Here is a 22,065-nt window from a genome sequence, read left to right on the forward strand (position 1 = left end):
GATCTGTCTTCCTGGAACAAAGAGAACTTAAGAGATGAAGCTCCACAGGCCCATTGATGGAGGGCGTTCCGAGGCTCCGGAACCTGGCGCTGGTTCCCTGGGTGCTGTAATCCAGCTCTATTATTCCAGCAACGTGTTCATCTGGATTCTTGTGCACTTGAAGTGATTATTTCAGTGTAAATGCTTTATTTCCAAAAAAAGTATTTCCCCAAGCAGAATTCTATTGGGACTAACTGGACTTCATTAGATTTTTCTGAAAACAGTAGCAGCCCTTTAGTAAGGCTTTAGGTATTTACATACATTAATTGTAATCCTCATAGAAACTCGGTAAGACAGTTGATATTATGCTGATCTGCACATGAAAAAATGGAGGAATTCAGCACGAAGCAGTGTTTTCCATCTGAGCTGTGTTATAATTGTTATTGTAGCACTTTGGCCAGTGGCAGGGCATTTTTATCCTTTGAATTTAGTTGTTTCGGCTTCTTTCAACAATTGGTTTTTAATGTCTTCCTTAACTCACCCTAACTCAATAATCAATGATGAATTTTACAGAGATTTTCTCATCTTCTCTTCCTCCTTACCAATGTTTAACCCTTAAATAGTCCAAAGTTGACTGATTGGAAAGAAGGAGAACGTACCTGAATGATCTGTGAATTGACTACAGCAGTTATCTATATGCTAATTAGACCAGGCAGCCAAATGACTTTCCGGACATTCTTCTGGACGAAGCCACCGTGGAGGGGGCAGAGCCAGTTAGGGGCAATCAAGCAGGCAGAGGCAGCAGGCCGAGTGGTTAGGGGTGATGAGGCAGGCAGGCAGGCGAGCAGTTAGGAACCAGTGGTCCCAGATTGCGGGATTGGGCCTAGACTGGCAGTTGGACATCTCCCAAGGGGTCCTAGATTGCGAGAAGGTGCATGCCGGACTGAGGGACATCCATCCCCCACCCCGTGTACAAATTTTGTGCACCAGGCCTCTAGTTAAGTAATAATTGAATAATAAGGCAGTAAATGTACTTGCAAATAAGTTTACAACTTTTCTAGAATGTTTCCTCTAAATAGTAGGAGATCCTAGACATACTCTTCAAACTATTGTCAGAGGATGAAGTAGAAATTTGAAATAGAAGACTTTCTTCCTGAAGCTTTCCAATAAAGCATGAGCACCCTGCAGGCTGAAAATAAGATTAGTTATTTTTTGACAATTGTGGTTATACTATTTATAGACTTCCTTGAAGTATGGTTTGGTTTTTTTCTTAATCACTTGAGGACTGATGTTTTAAACTTTAACTAAATAATTGTTTCCTTTTTGTCTTTAAAAAATTAACTATATATATATTTTTTTGGTTAAAATTTATCTTAAAAAATAGAAACTAATGCATTCTCTTAGCAATTTAATTAGGGATGTTTTCTCATTTTGGAAAAATCTTTTAAATAATATGAAATTGAACTTTTATACTTTGGCTATGTAACACACAGAAATTATTTTATTGGATATAATCTCCTGGCAGGCTATTCTTTGATGGTCTTCATTTCTTCCATCCAATATTTCAGCAAGGTCTATTATTTCAAACTCAAAATGGGTTATGAATCAGTTGGCTAATCTCCCATCTCCCCTCATAGTCTAGCCCCGGCACCATCATATCCTATCTGGGCTGTTACAGTCCCCCTATTTGTCTGCCAATACCTACTCTAGCTCCCTCCAAACCATTCTCCAAAAATCAGACTCAGTGATTGTTAAAAATGTAAAGCAGATCATGTACTTCCATTGTTCAAGTACATTTAGCATCTTCCCATCCCAGAAGATATTCCTTCCTTTGCTGCATCGTGCCTGGCCATACTGGTTTCCTGTCTGTTTCTACCACATGCCATGTTCTTTTCTGCCTTCCTTTGCAATTGCTGTTCACTCTACAAGGAGACCCCTCCCCATTTTGACAGCTTGTCCTCTTTCAGGGATCAATTCAGTGCCACCTACTCAGAGAGGCCACTTTGGCACTTTGCTAAAGTTTGTGCCCACGGCCAGCTCTTCCTTTTATAGTCTGCCACTTATTTCCATCGGGGCACTTAGCGCCTGAAGGTGATCCTCCTTCATTGATTTGTTTCTCTTTCCCTCTGGAGTGAAAGCCCAATGAAGCATCAGCATTTTCTGGTTTACTTGGGATTATCAAATCTCTGGTGCCTAAAACTGTGTCAACACATAGTAATCATGCGATAACTACTTGTCCAAAAAATGACCATTTCTCTAGTCACAGTACTACCAGTGTAGAAGTGTAAGTGACTTGTTAATATTTTGTTTTTCCCCCTGTGTATAAAAATGTATAATTGCTGGCCAAAAGAAAGCATATTTTGTTCAGAAAGAGCCTACTTAAGAATGAAGAAGAAAAAGTCGAACTACCAAGAAGCATAAAGTTCTAGTGTTTTTGTTTTTTCCTTTCTCGCTTTGCCCTCAAGATTCTGTAGTGGTGTTACTCCTGTTGAGGGCCAGCTTTATGGAAAGATTAATTATTTGGAAAGATTTAGAGATTAAAGCGTGGTTGTCACCTTTGCCTCTGAATGGCAAGCACCTGGGCCGCACACTCCATCAGTGCTTGTCCGGAAGCCATGGGGCAAAATGATTAAAAACCAAGAAAAAGCCAGGGAATAAAGTGCATGTGGTCCTTCAGAGAGTTACAGAGGCTTCAAACTGTCAGCTCAGGTTTTCAGGGTTTGAAGTTCTTCCAGCCTCTGGTTATGAAGACTGATCTGTATTTTTATTTTCCTTTTCAATTTAGTGTTCATGGAAAGAAAGATGGATAGCTCGTGTTAAACCTAAGTACAGAGCTGAAGAATAGCATCCTGCCATTGTTTTTAGTTTTTTCCCCTCAACCGTATTTTTCCCTTTTAGCATCTTACTTTGATTTGTTGACACAGTGTTTGATTTCTTTTTTTAAAATCCTCACCTGAGGATATTTTCCCATTGATTTCTAGAGAAAGAAAATGGAAGGAGCATTTTCTCTTTAGAGAGAGAGACAGAGAGAGAGAGAGAGAAACATTGATATGAGAGAGACTCATTGATGGGCTGTCTCCTGCATATGCCTGGACCAGGGCCGGAGTCTAGCCTGCAAATGAGGTACATGCCCTTGACTGGAATTGAACCTGAGGCCCTTCAGTCTGTGGGCCAATGCTCTATCCACTGAGCCAAACTGGCCAGGGCCAGAGTTTGATTTTTAAAAATAAAGTCATTGATAGGGTTTACTACTAGAAACTATATCATTTATTTATATTCAATTTCATAGATTAGCATTGAGGATTTTTGATGATCTGTTAAGTGCATAGCTTGTGTAGTTTTTAAAAGTTTCTTCAAGCCCTAACCAGTTTGTCTCAGTGGATAGAGCGTCAGCCTGTGGACTGAAAGGTCCCAGGTTCGATTCCAGTCAAGGGCATGTACCTTGGTTGCAAGCACATCCCCAGTGGGGTGTACAGGAGGCAGCTGATCGATGTTTCTCTCATCGATGTTTCTAACTCTCTATCTCTCTCCCTTGCTCTCTGTAAAAAAAAAAAAATCAATAAAATACATTTTAAAAAAGTTTCTTCAGTTTCTTCAAGGCTAAAACACATTTATTTAAAATGAAAAGGATACCTAGTGTGTATTCTTAGTTTTAGTAGAAGCTGAATATGATCAGGTTAGGAAATTCTTCATCAGGAAATAACTTATGCTTTCTACAAATAATAGTTTTACCTGAATTATATCAGACTTATTGTGCATATAGGTATTAGAAGGTATGACCTCCACTCTACCCTAACACATTAAAAATGGGCATATGTGCTTCAGATGAGTAACAGGCTCAGAGAGGTAGTATGTGAAGTAGTTACGACCATAGCTTCATGAGCTGACCGCCTGGTTCTGCCTCTAGCCCTAATGCTAAGCCCTTGTGTGAACTGAGGAAAGTCAATGGGCTGCTTTGTGCCTGTCTACAGGATACAAGGAAGGGGTTTGTCATAACAGGAATGACCTAATAGGGTTGTTCTAGGACTCAGTGAGTTAATGTACATAAAGTGTGTAGAAGAATGCATGGCACGTAAATGTGGTGATGAGGGGACCATGAGGAGGAGGAGGGGGAGGAGCAGAGGGGATGCTTCTAGTTTCCAGTTGGCCCTTGAGTTTAGATATGTTCTTCTGGCTGTAGGTAACAGCCCAGGTATCAAACTATGGTATCCATATCACTCCACAGTCAAATTTCAATAGGTCACCTCTGGAGTCCTTTACCTGTGCTTGAGTACATTCTAGTAATGTTTGTCTTCCCTGGTCTAAACATTAAGATAGCATAGAAGGAGTGAACAGCCCCTCCAGTCAGTCCAACCACCGTACCCCATGGCCTCTTAACCATTAAACAGCTTACATTCTTAGGGTTGTTCATTGAGAGTGGCCCCTATTTTGTTTCTGGTGGATATCTTCGAGTAACTGAATAATAGTAAGACTACTTCCGTAGCCAACAAGGTGTCATGGATGGTATCAACATTTCTCAAGGTCAGAGTCTGCAGACCATGTCCAAATTGGCCTACGCAGACCAATGCAATCCAGCATAATTTTGTTAAAGCTTTTCCTTCCCAAATGAATAGGAATGTCAAGATTTGCTATCCCAGCTTTGTTATTATAAATCCTCAAAGGTAATATCTCTGCCTCCCTTGTCTGACCTCTGGCCCGTTGTGATGATAATGCAATAGGACTAGATCTTCTTAAGCCCATATTTCTAACTGGAAATGAGTTTGTACTCACCTTTTTAAAGAGCTCTGTCATTTGTTTCCCATTAGAATTTGCATAATTAGAGTCCGCATTTACATTTATTTTATGCACCATGTATTTGGCACTTTTGTTTAAGACTGTCCAAGGGCTCCCACCTGTCTGCTGAGAAAGGCATGAACTCCTGAACACCTGTCATGTGAGGCTCCGGGGGCCTGGCCTCTGCCTTGAGCCTGCAATTTTGCTTCCCTTTCCCAATTTCACGGGTAACCTGAGTCTCTGGCCAAATCAGCTTTCAGCACTTTCCCCTTCCTGTGACTTTCTTCACGCTGTTTCCTCCCAGAATTATGGAATGACTGCAGTTCAGAACGCATTTTTTTTGCTACTTTAAAAGCATGCCTTTTCAGTCATAAATGACTATTTCAAAAGCTGTGTTTTTCTATGAAATTTTTCTTTTCAGGCTGAGGGTGGCTTCCCTCCATGAATGATTCTCACCTGAAAGGGCCCACCGGATGGTTGTTATTCCAAACACAGCTCCCCTTAGATTGGATTACAAACTGCCTGAGGACTGGGTGGATTTCCTAAAATGTGCCAGTGATCAGCTGTGTACTGAATAAATGTACATTTTGTGCTTTATTCTCTATGAATTTATTCTAGGCATCGGAGTACATTGTTTTGAAATCATTTCATAACTCCAATTGATAAATTTTTTAACTTTTGTTTTTCTTATATTTTAGAAATCTGCAATAAATATTCATTTAACCGTAATGCCTTCTGTGACTTCCATGTAGGTGTGCAGAGTAAATATACTCTGTGACTCAGAATTCGAGGCCCCGGAACAGTATATCAGGAATTGATTGGGTCTTGGTTAGCTTCTTTCCCAGGACCCATAAAGCAATTCTTGGTGCTGTCTTCTTCTGCCAGTTTTCTTAGGTTGGTTATGATTCAGCTTTTCATTTGGCTGTCAGTTTCTCAGAATTCAGAGACCCGACAGCTCTCAGAGGTCTACCTTTGGAGTGTTCTTTCTCCTTGTGTCGGTGTTTGAGGCTAAACGCTTCATCTTATTTTTCTTTTTGTTCTACTTCTCAAAATACCTATGATAAAGGGAAATTTAAAGAATGACAATACATATTTCTTTAACTTTTAATTTTAATCATTGTAACATAATTTCAGACCTACAGAAAAGTTGCAAGTATAGTACAAAGAATTCCCATATAGCTTTCACCAGACATCGCAAATATTAGCATTTTACCTGTTATTCATGGTATACATATTCTCAGAATTACTCAGAATTACTTGATGTCCCTTTAGTCCTAGGTTCCTCAGTCTGTATTTCTTCAAAATAAGGGCATTCCTCTGAAATCTCCACAGTATGAAGATCAAAATTAGGAAATTTTCGGATCTACAGAAAGATCCTCTCTATTACCTCATTATTATGAAGACCAACTGACATATTTTCAGCCCTTATTTTATTAGATCTCTTTGCTTTATTTAATAGCAGCAATCATTCCTTTTTTAAATACTCTACCCCTTTTCTTTTTTATACACTGTCTCTTCTCATTTGCTTCATTGCTTTCATGGACCCCTCTACATCTGTTAATATGTATATAATTATTAATATATACTTATATATAATATAATTTATATGTAATATAAATATAATTATTATTTTTAATTAAAGTATAGTTGACAACTCCTTACAATTTTAATTTCCCTAAGATTGTCTCCTTGATTACTTATTTTTTCAAATAATACCTATATTCTATAGACTTTCTAGTTATCAAGACCTTTGTTTGCTCCAAGATGCAAATCCATATGGTAATCACCTAATATATATCTCTACTTGGATTTCCAAGATATCTCTAATTCAGTGTTCTAAAAGGAAATTCATATTACATGCACTAAAACTATTTTCTTTTAAATAAAGGTAGATATCACTGACTGTTTTGTAATAAAAGCTAAAGTAGCATCACCATTAATTAGTTCCCCCTACTGCATCCAATCAATATATGTTTATGTCTTTAGAACACATGCATGTACTCATTTCTCTCTCCCTCCTCACATTCTCTCTTTCTCTTTTCTTCTCCCTACTACACTCCCACTGGCCTGCTTTGGGCTGTTTTCATCTCGCAGATAGACTTCTGTCAACAGTATCCTAACTAGTTTCCTGCCTCTGGCCTCACCTTCTCAAGTGCATTTTCACAGTGAGCAGAGTGTGTAAGACTCAAACCTGATGATAATCCTCTGCTGAAACATTTTAATGACTCACCATCAACTACATATCAAAACTCAGCAGACTTCTGAAAAGTAATATTTTGAACTTCGTGGGTCAGGTAGTCTGTGCCAGGACTCAGATCTGCCCCTGTAGCGGGAGAGCAGCCACAGATAGTCTGTAAATGAATGGGCCTGGCTGCATTTCAACGAAACTTATTCACAGAGACAAGTGATGGACTGGATTTGGCCTTTGGCCTCCAGGTCATAGTGACGAATTTAAGTTTCTAATTAAGGCATTAAGGGAACTGCATGTTCAGACCCCTTCTTCCTTTGCACAGCTGAGGTCAGCCATGGTCCTACTTTTCAAGTCTATATGGAACTCTGTCTTTGCTGTTTCAGTGTTTTTTGCAGCTGTCCTTTTTGGCTCTGCCTGATTCACTGGTCATCAATGTCATAGCTATTTTTGTCTTGTATACCCTGTGCTCCTAGATTATAAATTTTTTGAGAGCAGAGTATGACAACTTTATATGTCATGAAGCAATAGCATGCTCTTTAACAAAATAGGAAATTGGTAGATTTATTTGAATCCACTCATTATTTAAACCCACTCATTATTTAAACCATGTATTTTTTTTGAAATTAGAGTTGTGATGCAGTTCAATTTATTGTTTGTTTTGTTTTAAATTTTTAGAGACAAATAAAAAGTGGTGTGTTTTGGAAGGAGGCTTCTTGAGTTACTATGAAAATGACAAGTCTACCACTCCCAGTGGCACCATTAATATCAGTGAAGTCATCTGCCTGGCTGTGCACAAAGAGGACTTCTATATAAATACCGGGTAGGTCTATCCTCCACGGGCAGGAGGTGAAAGCATGTCTGTTATCTGTCATACCAATACCAAGAGTTTTGTTACTCGGTTCTTCCATTGCTTATTGTGGAAGGGTTGAATGGTTTCCTGAAGCCTACTCATTTTTCTGCTTCTTAAAGTTCCTTAGGGAATTCACTAAAAAGTGAAAATTAAAATATTGCATTAGGTAATATGAAAGGCCGACGTGTTTGCATCTAACCTTAAGTAAATTTATAGTAATTCATTCATGACATGTAGTCCTATAATTTTTATGACTTACTCATTATTTACAATAGTGGACTAAGGGCAAAATTTATGCATCCGTTTAAGGCACCATGGTTCGAATAGATGACAAAAGAAAATATTTGTTGATGATTTATTCACATTAATATCAACAAAATACTAAGTATATTTAGTAACATGTGGAAGTGCTAAATTTCTTAAAGATCTACTTTGACATTTTAATTGTCTCAAAAAGGTTGCAATTCAGAGAGTACGCATTATTAATATATCGTCTCTCAGAACAGTTAAACAGAAATTTCTATGAGGACTTTTAGAAACAGAGCATCGAAGATCTTTGTGGTGGAAGTTACTCATCACATTTTGTGATGAAATTAATGAGAAAATGCAAAGACCAAATCTGCAAAAGTTAACTATAAAGGAGCATAATATTTAATGAAAATTCTATATTAAAAAGAGGAGAAAGTCCTAACCGGTTTGGCTCAGTGGATAGAGCATCGGCCTGCGGACTGAAGGGTCCCAGGTTCAATTCCGGTCAAGGGCATGTACCTTGGTTGCGGGCACATCCCCAATAGGGAGTGTGCAAGAGGCAGCTGAATCGATGTTTCTCTCTCATCGATGTTTCTAACTCTCTATCCCTCTCCTTCTCCTTTCCTCTCTGTAAAAAATCAATAAAATATAATAAAAAAGGAGAGATTTGCACAGCTTTTTCATTACATGAAACATTATTAAGTAATGCTCAATATATTCTAGTTGAGGTGACTGTTGTTTTCTAATAAATCTAGTTTGATTTTTTATGCAAAAAATTGATTATTAGTTGATTTGTTTTTATTTTAATTAAACAGAGCTTTTATCCTAAATGAATTATCAGTTTACTGTGTCTTACTGTGGAATGTTAAAGTAAGTGCATTCAATGCATTGAGATACTTAATTAGTAAATAAAATATAATTTAAAATAATATGAGTTTATATCAGCATAGTTATGTAAAAATGAAACATTCTTGGTAGAATGATACTGATACAAATAGATGTTCAGGAGAAAGCATCTACAGTATAATTGTTGCAGCCAGATTCTCAATTGCCTTAAGTAGCATATTACAGAGTTTGAACTCGGTAATGTAGGCACTGAGGAGAAAGCTGGCTACAGTGGTGAGGAAGAGTTTGGAGGAAGAGAGATCCTAATTACCGAGATTTAGCTAGAGAAAGAGATTATTTAAAAAAGTGGGTTGAAAGAATATTATGTTTGATCTGATAAGATTAAACATCTGACTAACCAGATAAAAAACTGACTGACGGTAAAGGGAAGAATAAATTAAACGAGATGGTTTTGAGCTTATTGATGAGGTAAGTTGGAACATGAAGGCTCTGTAACAGGCTTTGGGTAAAAAAGAGGAAAATGGAAGGTACTACACGATATAGGGTATTTTAAGGTCTTGAGGTAGCAGCAACATACATGCTAAGCACGTTCCATGAAATAGTTTAAGTTGTGGATAAGAAACCAAGGGAAGAATTCAGGACAAGGGATGTTACTCTGTTTATCTATAGGAAGGAGCTGACAATCACATTTATTCATTTGAATAAAATACATACCATCAACAGAAAACTGTGAGAGATTGATTTCACAGCATTATCCAGTTTTCAGAATGCATTTAATGAAAAAAGTTGACATTCATGTGATTTGTTTTCATAAGAGCCAAACATAACCGTTGGTATCGTTTTATTCATGTTTGCCATAGGCCCATCTTCACCTTTGAGATCTATTTGCCCTCAGAACGTGCGTTTTTATTTGGAGCTGAAACATTTCAAGCCCAAAGAAGATGGACAGAGGCAATAGCTAAGGTATTTAAAGATTGCATTAATCCCCTAAATCCAGAGAAGTTTCTCAACTTGGGGACTATGATTGAGCTTTAGAGGTCCATGCAAATTTTATACAAGAATCTGGCAAGAATGTCCATAATTCATTAGGTTTTCAAAGGTTATAATCAAAGAGGTTAAGAGCTACCTTCCTAGAGCTCTAAGCAGAGAAGAAATTAATATAGGACCCCGGGGAAATTATTCTTCAAATAAAGGTCATGTTTTGATGATTAAGATTTTTTTTCAATATTGTAAAGTCATTTCTGTGAATGTCTTTTTATGAGTAGTTATCTTATGATATACACAAAGGGGAAATGGCAGATTCAGTAAAAGTTGCAAATGAAGACAGTGAAGGCTGACATTTTGGAAAGTACAACACATCAACAGATAGAATGTCTTCTTCTTTCAATTGTGTGTGTGTGTGTGTGTGTGTGTGTGTGTGTGTGTGTGTGTATGGAGAAAAATGGTTTAAGATGTTGCCACTTGAAAATGCGTTAATAGCTGTTCACTTTTAAGATAGAGAGCAAGTTTAAAAAATTCTGAAATTTAAGTTACTTCTAAATCTTTAAAATAGAAAATCAAAGATAATTTTCCTACCTTCCCTCATATCTGCAGACAAGGAAGGGATTTCCTATATTCACTGTCTTTCTTTTCTGTATTTGTTTTAACAGCATTTTGTTCCCTTTGTTGCTGAAAACTTAACACAAGCTAATTACGATTTGATTGGTCAACTCTACTACAAAGACTGCCATGCCCTGGATCAGTGGAAAAAAGGCTGGTTTGCTATGGGCAAGTCTAGTTTGCGTTTTTGCCTTCAAATGCAGGAAGTTCAGGAAGATAGAATGAACTTAAGAAGACTACAAGAGCTAAGTAAGATTTTTTTTGCCCTCATCTTATATTTTGGACACCGTTTTTTATTGCATATGGTAATGGTAGCTTTTACATAAAATTAAGAGGACTCACTCCAAAACATATGACCAAGGAGTATTAATAATGTGTCTTTATGGGTATTTAGTGAAATGTTCTTAAGAAATATGTTGATGTTTTTCTCTTCTCCCTCTAGCTATCAGCACAATGGTTCAAAATGGGGAAAAAGTGGATATTTTGCTCTTGGTAGAGAAAGGGAGGTAAGTGCATTTTTGTCTTTGACTCTTTAATAACTAGGGAGTGGAATATTCTGTTTATCTTCTTGGGAGAGAGCCCATGATTTTATAGCCTGCTAGACATTTCCTGAATTGTATGTGTGTACACATATATTTATATACTCTTCAGTAGAAAGAGTATATGAGTGAAGCTTACATATTTTTTGTACTTGCTATGAGAAACTCAGTACCATTAATTATTGTAATTTTCTATAGACCTAGATGCCTTTGGGACATTCACATTTAAGCATTCAGAAGCACTTTGGTAGTTGTAAATATATTTTCAGTGTAGATATATGAGGAATACATAATATCCTGAAGCATTTTTGCATGTGATTCATGCATAGCTAATTTATTAACTTTTTCCAATAAATACAAAGCATCTTCTGTGCATCAGGTAACTGTTGAGGATATGGTGATGAATAAAATAGACATGGTCCCTGCCTTCATGAAGCATGCACACTAATGGGGGGAACAGAAGAGAAAATTACATTTTATTGTGTCCATCAATTTTAACTGGCTTAAAGCAAACTAAAGGAAAGAGAGAGCGGCTGATGGAATGTTCTGTTTTAGGTATGGGGTAAGGGCAGGCATCTTCTGCATAAAGTGAAGAAGCAAACCATGAAGCAGTCTTCATCGTGTTCCAGGCATCAGGTCAAGGCTATTTTGAAGACCCTAGTGCAGGCGTCCTCAAACTACGGCCCGTGGGCCACATGTGGGTGTTTTTGCCGTTTTGTTTTTTTTTACTTCAAAATAAGATATGTGCAGTGTACATAGGAATTTGTTCATAGTTTTTTTTAAACTATAGTCCGGCCCTCCAACGGTCTGAGGGACAGTGAACTGGCCCCCTGTTTAAAAAGTTTGAGGACCCCTGCAGTGCATTGTGCTTGGCATGTTCAAGGTCCACAAGGAAGCTGCTGGGGAGATTTGAATGAATAGGAGAGTGGGAAGTAATGATTTCAGAGATACTCCTGGGCCAGATCCGATAGGGCCTTACAGGTTATTATATGTAACGTGATGGAGCCTTGGTGAATGCACATCATTTTGGAGGCGGGGCAGTTGTCAGGAGGAGTAGCTATCCTGGAATATTAAGCTAATTTACCCAGGGAGTGAATCCAGAAACCAAGAGAGAGTGTCACAAAACCTAGAAAGACCATTTCAAGAAGGAAGGAATAGTCAGAATCGTCAGATGCTGCCTGATGAGGACAGATACTCCATGAGTCAGTGGTGCAGACTGCACCTGCTGACTTAGAGAAGCGAAGAAGTGAGCAGAAACCGGATTAGGTGCAGGCTAGGAGCCGAGTACACTGAAACAGTTAGTGAGGATAGTTTGTCAAGGACACTGGAGCTTAGTAGGGTTATCAAAGTAGAAGGGATTTGACCTAGAAAGGGAATGTGTGTGCAGTTTGTTTTTAGATGGCTTGGACTTGTCCAGCTTTAAATTTGGATGGGAAAGAGACACAAAGGAGGAGAGATGGAGTCAACAATTTAGAATTTCAAGCATATAAAAATTTTAATTCAGGAAGGTCCAGGTTTATTCAGTAGTGTGCCATGTTTTGTTATGGGATTACATATACATTTGTTAGCCACCTAAGAACATAGATTTTTTTCCCCCAAATAGCAGTCCCAACAAGTTAAATCAACTTTTCACACAAAAAAACCCACCAGATCGTGTATATTTAGCTTTGAGTCGTGATGGTTTTCAATTTAAAAGTAAGAAAAGGGCCCAGATAGTACAGACTTTGGTCATAACCCAAAATTTCAAAATAGTTTGTGATTCAAATATTTGTCTGAAGATAAATGATTTCTAATATTGTGACCTTCGCCTCAAATTCCAATAGGTCCTCTCTCACATGGCCCTAAGAGAATTTATTTTTTTGTCTCGACCAATCTTTGAAACCATAGAGATAAGACTGATGTTTAATAATTATAGTTTCAGAAATACAGCTTATTCTATGTTGGTTAAATTTTTATGATCCTTTTCTTTAAGAAAAGAAGAGAGATGGAAGGTATAAGAGAGAGGACAAGAGAACAATTATAACAGGAAGAGAAGAAGAATTGATGAGTGGTTTTGATGTGGGTAGCTTTCTAGATTTGGTGGTAGGATGTTGAGAGAGACACCAGTCTGATGGTGTTCAATTCTTTGTAAACTAGGAGGTAAGGTGACTCCTAAGCTTTTGGCCTGGGTGACTTTACGAATGGTTGTGTCATTAGCCAGAGAGTGAATATACACTTCTCTCCCAGCACTCAAACAAGCCCATTAATTATAGGCGTGATTGTTTAAGAGCTGTTTTAATGTCATGTCCAAATGAGAGAATTTCATTGCAGTGCCCTCTCTCTCATCTCTCTTGTGATCTATTAGCCCCTTGGGAAATAACGAGTGTTAAAGTAGATTGTGTTAGACTTGTCAATGACAGATAAAATTGTGGCTTTAGGAAATAAAACAACTTCCAATTACTCATGTTGATGACATATAGAGATAGTGAATAATTGAAAGAGCGAGAAACCAACCAGCTGTAAGTTTTAAACTTTTTTTTTTTTGCTAGTAACTGCTAGAACCAGAATAGGAAATCATAAGTAAATTTAATGAATTAATTTCACATTTTCCCCTTGTCCTTGTCTACCTTTGATTAAAGTGATAAAATATATTAATGTTCCTTAAAGGCAAGGAGGAGAAAGAACCCTCTGAACTGGAACAGTTCATAAATTGATAATCATGCACTGAATATAGTCACTATTTAGATATATATTGTAATCTTCATGGTAATTTTCTCTATATGCAGAGCATGAATGCCTTTAGACAGAAAAATATTGCAATAATATTTTCCACATACAGAGCATTTTTGCTCTAAAAAGCTCTAAACAGAAGGTGTTCCAGATGGTGTCGCTTTAATGTGTATTCTTTGTATACTTTAAAAATTATTATTTTGGAAAAATAAAGCTTTCTTGATTACACTTAGGGGTTTCTGGCATGCTATTTGGTGCTGTTACCAGGACTGGATCCTGTGCTGCTTTTTTACGCCTCAATCAGAACTGCTATATGAAAAAAAAAATCATGTTTCTGAATATCTATTGTTTTTCAGTGAATGTTCTAGATCACAAGGTCAAAAGGCATTTTCCTGGACAGTAGGTTATATATTCACTTTAAGTTCAATGTTTAATAGATTACAGCATCCTTTTCTTAAAATTTAGAAATTATTTCTGCACTTTAGCCCACACTTCTGCATATCCCTTTCTGATAAATAAGCTACTATGCTCACCATCTTCACATTTCATAACTGTAAAACCGTTTGTCAAAGACACCTATAATTAAGCTTTTACTGAAAGGTTGTAGGTTGCAATAAATACAGTAAACATGAATGAGTAACTCATCTGTGTTAACAGAAATAGAAGAGACTGGTGTCTTTTTAGTTTCATTTTGCTGCTTTTGTTTGTTTTTAATCCTCACCTGAGGATATTTTTTTCATTGCTTTTCAAAGAGAATGAAAGGGAAGCGGGAGGGATGGAGGGAGAGAAACATCCCTGTGACAGAGACACACGGACTGGTTGCCTCCTGCATACGTGGGGGGTTGGGAGGGTGGCGGGTGCTGGGAGCAAACTGCAACCCAAGTACATGCTCTTGACTGGGAATTGAGACGTTCTAACCATGGAGCACACCGACCAGGGCAGTTTTGTTTTTTGTTTTTTTAAGATTCGTTGGTTGACCTATAGTAGAGCATAAAGCACTTAATGGTTCCAAAGCCTGACTGCATTCACTTTTAATTGCAAATTCCAGACATAAAGAAGGTATCACTGGGGAAAACACATTTTATCTATAGGTTCCACAATTATGAAACAGACTACTTCTCTCAATTCAGGAGATTAACAACCTAAGTTTAAGGCTCTTATTTCATATCAACTTACTCCATGTGATATTTTTTTCCCTCCTTGAGTTGTGTTTTCTGGAAGCTATGTAAGCAATACTCCAGAGGGTGAATTATCTTAAAGTGGTTTCCAAATTGTGCATGTAATTGCAAATTAAACAGTAGCCGATTGCCCACAATATCAGCTTGACTGCTTTTATAACTTTCTGATGATTTAATTCAAAGAGATGCTTTAATTTGAATGTTGCCAAGGTAAACAAGAGATTCTCTTCTCTTACTACCCCCCACAGGTTTTGCAAAAAAGGAGGAGTATTCAAATTTACATTATGAAGTGATTTTCTTTTTGTTTTGTTAAAGGGAATATAGGACTAACAAAAGGTAGATTTTAAAGTATATATTTGCTTGAAAATTGATTTCAATCAATTCAAAGCCCCTTCTATATACTAAAATGTAAGCATACAAACATGAGATGCGTGAAAAACAAAAGGATGAGAAGATCCCTCCTGGATAGATAAATAGGATCAGGATAATGTGGTGTTTTTTGATTGTTTGTTTAGAGTAGTATTTTTAACTGGATCTGGAATTTCTAGGTAGAATTTCAGTAAGAATAATTGAGATGGCTGAGAGACTAAGGTATTCCAAGAGGTGGAAACAATAGATTCAGAGAAATAGGATGGGCTAGGGGCCAACTTCAGTTCAGGTTGGCCTGAACCTTAATGCCTTGAGGAGGATGCATGAACCAAAGTGCCTAGAACCGTGGTCGGCAAACTGCGGCTCGCGAGCCACATGTGGCTCTTTGGCTCCTTGAGTGTGGCTCTTCCACAAAATACGACGCCTGGGCGAGTCTATTTTGAAGAAGTGGCGTTAGAAGAAGTTTAAGTTTAAAACATCTGGCTCTCAAAAAGAATTTCAATCGTTGTACTGTTGATATTTGGCTCTGTTGACTAATGAGTTTGCCGACCACTGGCCTAGAAGATAGATTGGTACCCTAATAGTATTACCAGTTAAAGTTAATTAACAAGGTGCCCTGTTCTGGAAAGGATCGCAGGCCCTTTACAGGGGCATAGAAGACTTTTTTGAAAGGGTATTTATTTTAAAAATTATTTTTAAGAATGAGGATTGGGATTCATTCAGCAGCCAGCGGAACACCATGAAAGGTTTTGAGCAGCTTCAAAACAGGGCTGTTTCTCTCATTCCTATAGGTAGTTGCCTAATAATGTGTGGAGATGAGATTGGAAAACTGGAGACCTTGCCTTTCTCAGGAAATCAGGTGCCCTGACACTTTTTATTGTACTGTGGGCTTCAGAAGCAACAAGCTACTTGGCGTAACATTTTCTACCGTATTATTCTTGTGGCACAGTTTCCGCATCTGCAGATTTTCTTAATAATTTTTCGCCTGTTTCCGGCCAAAATTCCATCTCTATGCAAAAACAAAACAAACAAACAAAAAAAAAACCACAAAAGTGTATCTTTATAAACTAAAATTAGGGTAATTTATAGATGCAATGACTAAATAAAATTTGCCAGACTCTGATTCCTGGCCATGAAGAAATAGCTTTCTTCCTGGTACATGTCCTCTCAGTTCAAACAAACTAAAAAACTGGACAAAATAAATGAATCCAACTGTTTGCAGGCTTTGGGACGACAGGCATTCCAGGGCTGTGAGCAGGGAGAGAAGGGAAACAAGTGAAGGGAGCGTTAAGATCAGCTTGGCTTCCTCTCGGTAGGCACTTTCCAGTCCACGGCACAGGGAATGGGGAGACTCAAGCAGAATGTGGCGGTTTTGCTCCACGGAAGAGGTAGAATGGGGAGTTCAGGGGATCTGTAGTCACTGAAATTTGCAGGATGGAGTAGCAGAACAGAGGGAGACATGTAGAGAAGTGTTTCAGAAATCTGCATAGGAGTTCACTTACCTCTGGGCTCCATGCTCATCTGCATATTTTCAGGGTGAAACTCCAGAAGGCAGCTCTCAGGGGTGTGCTGTGGGTTGAACAATCCCCAGAGCATAGGGAGTGTTGGGGTATGTGTAGAGATTCCATCCATCCATCCGTGCTAGACAGACCTCATTAAACACAGAAGGCATTAGTAAAGACCCCAGAGAAGTGACTCCATACTGTAAAGGCCAAGCCAGCCTCAGAGTAAAGGCTGCTGTATTTCTGAAACCCGACTAAGCTTTAGTCCTCTGAAGGATCAGCTGCTCTACAAGCAGTGCAGTGGCCAGGGTCAAACAGGCACATGATGTCCACGCAGGCATCAACATCTGGAAAGGAAGGCAACACAATCCTGACACTCCAGTTAACATTCCTAATGTCTGGCGTTTGATTAAAATTACTAGCCATGTGAAAAAACTGCAAATCAGTTGGTAGGAAGTGACCCAGAAATGAGAAAGGTAATGGAACTAGCAAATACTCTAAGCAGTGATTTTTACATATTATAAATCACAAATATTTTCAAAGATGTAAAGGAAAATATAAACAATAGCAAGAAAAATATGGGTAACTAAAAAACAAACAAATGGAATTTATAAAGCCAAAGAATATGGTATCTGAAAAAATTTCACTAGATTGGCTTAACATAAGAGTGGACTTTATAAGATTAATGAACATGAAGGCATGGCAATAGAAATGATAAAAATTTAACCACAGAGACATAACACTAAAATCACCAGAGCCGCAGTGACCTGTGGGACAATAATAAGTAGTCTCAGTATAATTGGAATCCAAAAATGAGACGAGAAAGATGGCTAAAAAAAAAATCTTGAAAGAAATGTGACCAAACATTTTCTGAATTTGATGAAAACTCTAAACCGACATGTACTAAAATCATCATATCTCAAGCATGGTAAAGCAGACCACATCAAGACACATCGTAATCAAATTCCAGAAAACCAGTGTGAAGGAAAAAAGTCCCAGAGGAAAATACACATTAAACATAGGGCAAAAGATGAGAATGTCTTGTTAGAAACAGTGTAAACCAGAAGGTAATGAAATCTTTTAAATTGCTGGCAAAAAAAAAAAAAAAAGGAAAGAAAAGAAAAAACAAACCTCAAAACCAGCAGCTGTTAATCTAAAATACTCCAATCAGCAAAAATATCTTTCAGAAATGAAAGGAAAAGAAAGTATTTGTGGCCCAAATAAATGCTGTTACACTAGAAGATTCGGTGTTTTTATTTTTGTTTAAATGCTTAGAATATTATCTGTTCGGTCATGTTTGTGCAGTCTGTTACTCGCTTTTTAGAAGTTTTTATACAAATTTATTGATTCTGTCATTTGTGAAGACACTTGTGGTTTTTGTCAGTAGACTAGGCTCAAACACGATAGCCTACACTTTGTGGTTATTATATTGCAATTTTGAGAAAATTGATTTTAATTCATTCTGGCACTGGTTACTGGGTCTTACTGAACTGATTTGATTTGTTATAGGATATAGGGATGTTTCTCTATATGACTTTGAAGTATCCTTTAACATTTATGCTTGGGCAATGAAGAATTAGAATAATTCTCTCTAAGAGTTCTTCAGAATTACTTTTCAGATGCTAAAGATATAAATGAATGTTTCTTTGGAATTCTTATGCAGAAGGTAGAGTGGTTGTTTGGTAACACTTGGAATCACAAACTCCACCAGCATTTGTGCTTAAAATATCTTTGATGTTTTGTTCAGTGTGCACAGAGTTTAGATACACATCAGAGAGGAAAGTTGTTGGACTGATGCAGTTAAATGTCAAGCATCCGCTGCACTAGATGATATATTTAAGGATTCAGTCCTTGACAGGTTGACTCAGGAGTTGTCATTTGTTCTAACCCTCACTAGTTCACAGGGAGACAGCTAAACCTGTCATCATGGGATTTCTTCTTACTACAGAGGAAGTTTGACGTTTGGAGCATTCACAGTTGATGGCAGAATTACAGTGGTATTGTAGGAGGGCCGTTGCATTTTGGGTTTGTTTCACTGCTTGCTGAAATACTCGCCCATTGAAGTACTTTGTTTAAAAGCAAACAGTTTTAAATATTTTATGTTACACTTAGAGCTTAATCATGAGATTAAAACTCAAAAAATAAAGGTAAACTTTTCTCTTTACCTCAACTCCTGAATTTAGCAAGATGTTATTTTAGTTAGGTCTAACAGTGTAGGGGCTTGATATTTCTCAGGAAGATTAGCTGAGTGATACAATTTCATTTAGATAAATATACCGAGCAATAGAATGCTGTCAAGCTAAAGATAATGTAAGGCAAACGAAAAGGCGGAAGCATGTCAGGAATCTTAGAGTGGCAGAATTCTTCAAGAAGGAAATGACAAAACCTGGAGGTCAGGGCTGCTGTAGTGATGTGGGAAAATAAAAACAATGTAGAAAGAAAGCGAGAGGTGAAGATGCGGACATCACTGACGTAACTGTAGTTACTGCAAGTTCAGAAGATGTGGATGTAAGCGTGGTGAGGTGCCAGTCTTAGAGGAGCATTTCAAGAAAAGAAACCAAAGGAAAAAAGGCCTTTTATTTTCTGTTTAAATTAAATTAGGGCCCATCTATTATCAGGGAAGTAAAAGAGTACCCTCCCCCTGAAAAAGAACAACAAACCACAGCTACCCAGAGTTTGTGCAGTTCATGCCTTCCTCTTTGTTTGAATCCAAAGTAGCCCTCTCATAGTTTGAAATGGAGATTAAATCGTTTAACTTTGGTGTAAATATACTTAAATGGTACATCAGTGAATATACTTAAATAAATCAATTTTTTATATCTAGTGTTAGGGCTTTAAAACTATTATGTACCTACTAAATGTCAGACACTCTGCTAATGATGACAGATACAGAAATGCTTTCCCTGGTTGCCTGTGTGATGTTTGGATCTAGCAGCTAAAATATTCTCAGACATGGAGCTGGTGGTATAATGCAGGGCAGGGGGGCTCCTCAGGTTTAAGGGGGACACATGTTACCACTAAGCATCGGAGGGATATCAGGGTAGAGTGTCAAGGAGGATCACCTGGAGTAAACCTTGGCGCAAATTTGGAGTGGCCAGTAAGAGAGCAGGAAATATCCTTCCTATCTAACAAAGAGGGAATATGCAAATTGACTGTCACGTCATCACAAAGATGGCGGCGCCCACAGCAGAGGTGGAGTTTCCATAACACAAGATGGCTGCACGCACAGCGGAGGCCGAGTTCCTGTAACGAGTCTTAAGGAGCAATCACCCAGGACCTGAGGCTGTGTGATGCTGGGCTAGGGCAGGGGACCTGAGCCTGCACCTCTCGCCTGGTGGGGCTTGACAGGGGCCACAGGCCATGCCTCCCCCCCGGCACCAGGCCGGGGGACCTCAGGCTGTGCCCCTTGCCTGGCAGGCTTGACTGGGGACCTCAGAACATGACTCCCGCCCTGGTGCTAGGCCAGGGAACCTCAGGTCATGCCCCCTGTCCCGGTGCTGGGCTGGGGAACCTGAGGCTACGTCCCCCGCCTGGCAGGGCTTGATGGGGGACCTGAGGCTGTGCCCCGCACCCTGCGAGGCTTGACAGAGGCCCTGAGGCTGCGCCCCTCACCCAGTGGGGCTTGATGGGGGACCTGAGGCTGTGCCCCCCCTCCCCACACTGGGCCAGGGGACCTGAGGCTGTGCGCCCCGCCCAGTGGGGTTTGACAAGAGTGGGGCCAGCCAGGTCTGGATCTCACCCACTGGGGGGGAGGCCGGCTGGGTCTGGGTCTTGCACAATTTTGAGGCGCTGCAGGTGGGCGGAGACTTGACTCTGTGTCCAGCGGCATGCCCAGACTCTGACAGGAGGAAGATTTTCCTATACATTTTGTTAATTTTCTTTCATCTCTGACACTTCTATTATAGGAAAAGGGCAAAGAGCAATATTAAAATATTTCCTCTAATTAATCACCTTTTAATGTGCACGAATTTCATGCACTGAGCCACTAGTTTAATATAAAGATAAGGCAGTGTGATTATTTAGTGTGTCTTGAGTGTAGGGCAATGGAAAAGTTGAAGGGGAATTATGGGCCAGACCATGAAGGCCTTTTAATCTTTAAAACTCCAGGGCTATAGATGAACAATGACCAAGAAGTGACATCATTTGCTTGGCATTTTAGGAAGAACATTCTGGAAGCCCCAAGGAGCAGGGGCTAGGGAGGTGGAGCACCGGGAAAGGAGTTCCATGCAGAGGGGTGTATGGGCACAGGAGTAATAAGGACCTGAAATAAGGCCATGTTGGAACAAAGGAGGCAAAGCAAGTGTGTCAGGGAACCAGAACCAACAGCGTTTTGTGACTGAATTCATGTGGCAGGGACGAGGTAGGGGCGGGGACTAAATCTACAGTTAACCCTAAGTTTCTGGTGGGATAAATGGAGAGTTGTAGCACCAGTTTGTTGTGAGGGGGTAGAATGGTTTGAGATGCTTGTGGCACATTCTGGTGAGGGTGTCCAAAAATTGATATCACTTAGTATTATAGTTTATTACTTAGTTCTTCATATACATTTGTCCAGCGCTGAGGCAAGTACTATTCCCGTCATTGGGCCAGTGAGAAACCTGAGGCCCAAAGAAGGTTGATAACTTCTCCCTGGTCACAAAGGAAGTAAGTGCAGAGCTAAAATTTGAGTTCTAGAAATGATTGGATTCCCCACTCAGCTGTTTTAAGCTTTTAAGTATATATATTGATTTCAAAGAGGGAGAGGGAGAGAGAGAGATAGAAACATCAATGATGAGAGGGTGTGCCACGTCAGCACAGCCAAGGGTTCGGCGAGCCTGAGGGAGGCCCGGTGAAGGATGAAGAAAAGACAGAAAAAGAGAATAAGTTGGGTCTAGGTGGATCTTCTGTGCCTGGCTGAGGCCACAGAACAGATCCAGACTGCAAGCTGATGGTTTATTTTATAGTCAGGGGCAAACAAGGTAATTTACAATGTTCTTATAAGTTTCACTTGTTTTGGCAGCACTTGCTGCACCCCCCACAGCCCATTAGCTACCCAGGAAAGATCTAGGGAGCAGTCACAAGATCAAGCTTAATTATGCTTAGAGAGCTGTGCCCTCCAAGCTGGAACTTGTTTGCAACTTTGCCAGCAGGTCAGTCCGAGGCTTAACCCTATAACCGCTCCCTACAAGAGAGAATCATTGATTGTCTGCCTCCCGTGTGCCCCATACTGGGGGATCAAGCCCACAACACCGGCATGTGCCCTGACTGGGAATCAAATCCTGACCTCCTGATTCATAGGTCAATG

At 39.1% G+C, this 22,065-nt stretch overlaps 1 protein-coding gene across 7 annotated transcripts in view; it reads left to right on the plus strand.

Annotated features, from left to right (window-relative positions):
- The window catches only part of ARAP2 (ArfGAP with RhoGAP domain, ankyrin repeat and PH domain 2), a 172,944-nt gene that overhangs the window by 90,294 nt on the left and 60,585 nt on the right, over positions 1–22,065 (plus strand). For all 7 annotated transcript variants that reach the window (XM_079783129.1, XM_079783126.1, XM_079783128.1 and 4 more), the window contains 4 exons: positions 7,619–7,763; positions 9,749–9,851; positions 10,538–10,736; positions 10,930–10,993. In XM_079783129.1, coding sequence (XP_079639255.1) covers positions 7,619–7,763; positions 9,749–9,851; positions 10,538–10,736; positions 10,930–10,993 — 511 coding nt within the window. The remainder of the gene's footprint in view (positions 1–7,618; positions 7,764–9,748; positions 9,852–10,537; positions 10,737–10,929; positions 10,994–22,065) is intronic.

This window comes from Cnephaeus nilssonii (assembly GCF_951640355.1).
Source record: "Cnephaeus nilssonii genome assembly, chromosome: 1".
Taxonomy (NCBI): domain Eukaryota; kingdom Metazoa; phylum Chordata; class Mammalia; order Chiroptera; family Vespertilionidae; genus Cnephaeus; species Cnephaeus nilssonii.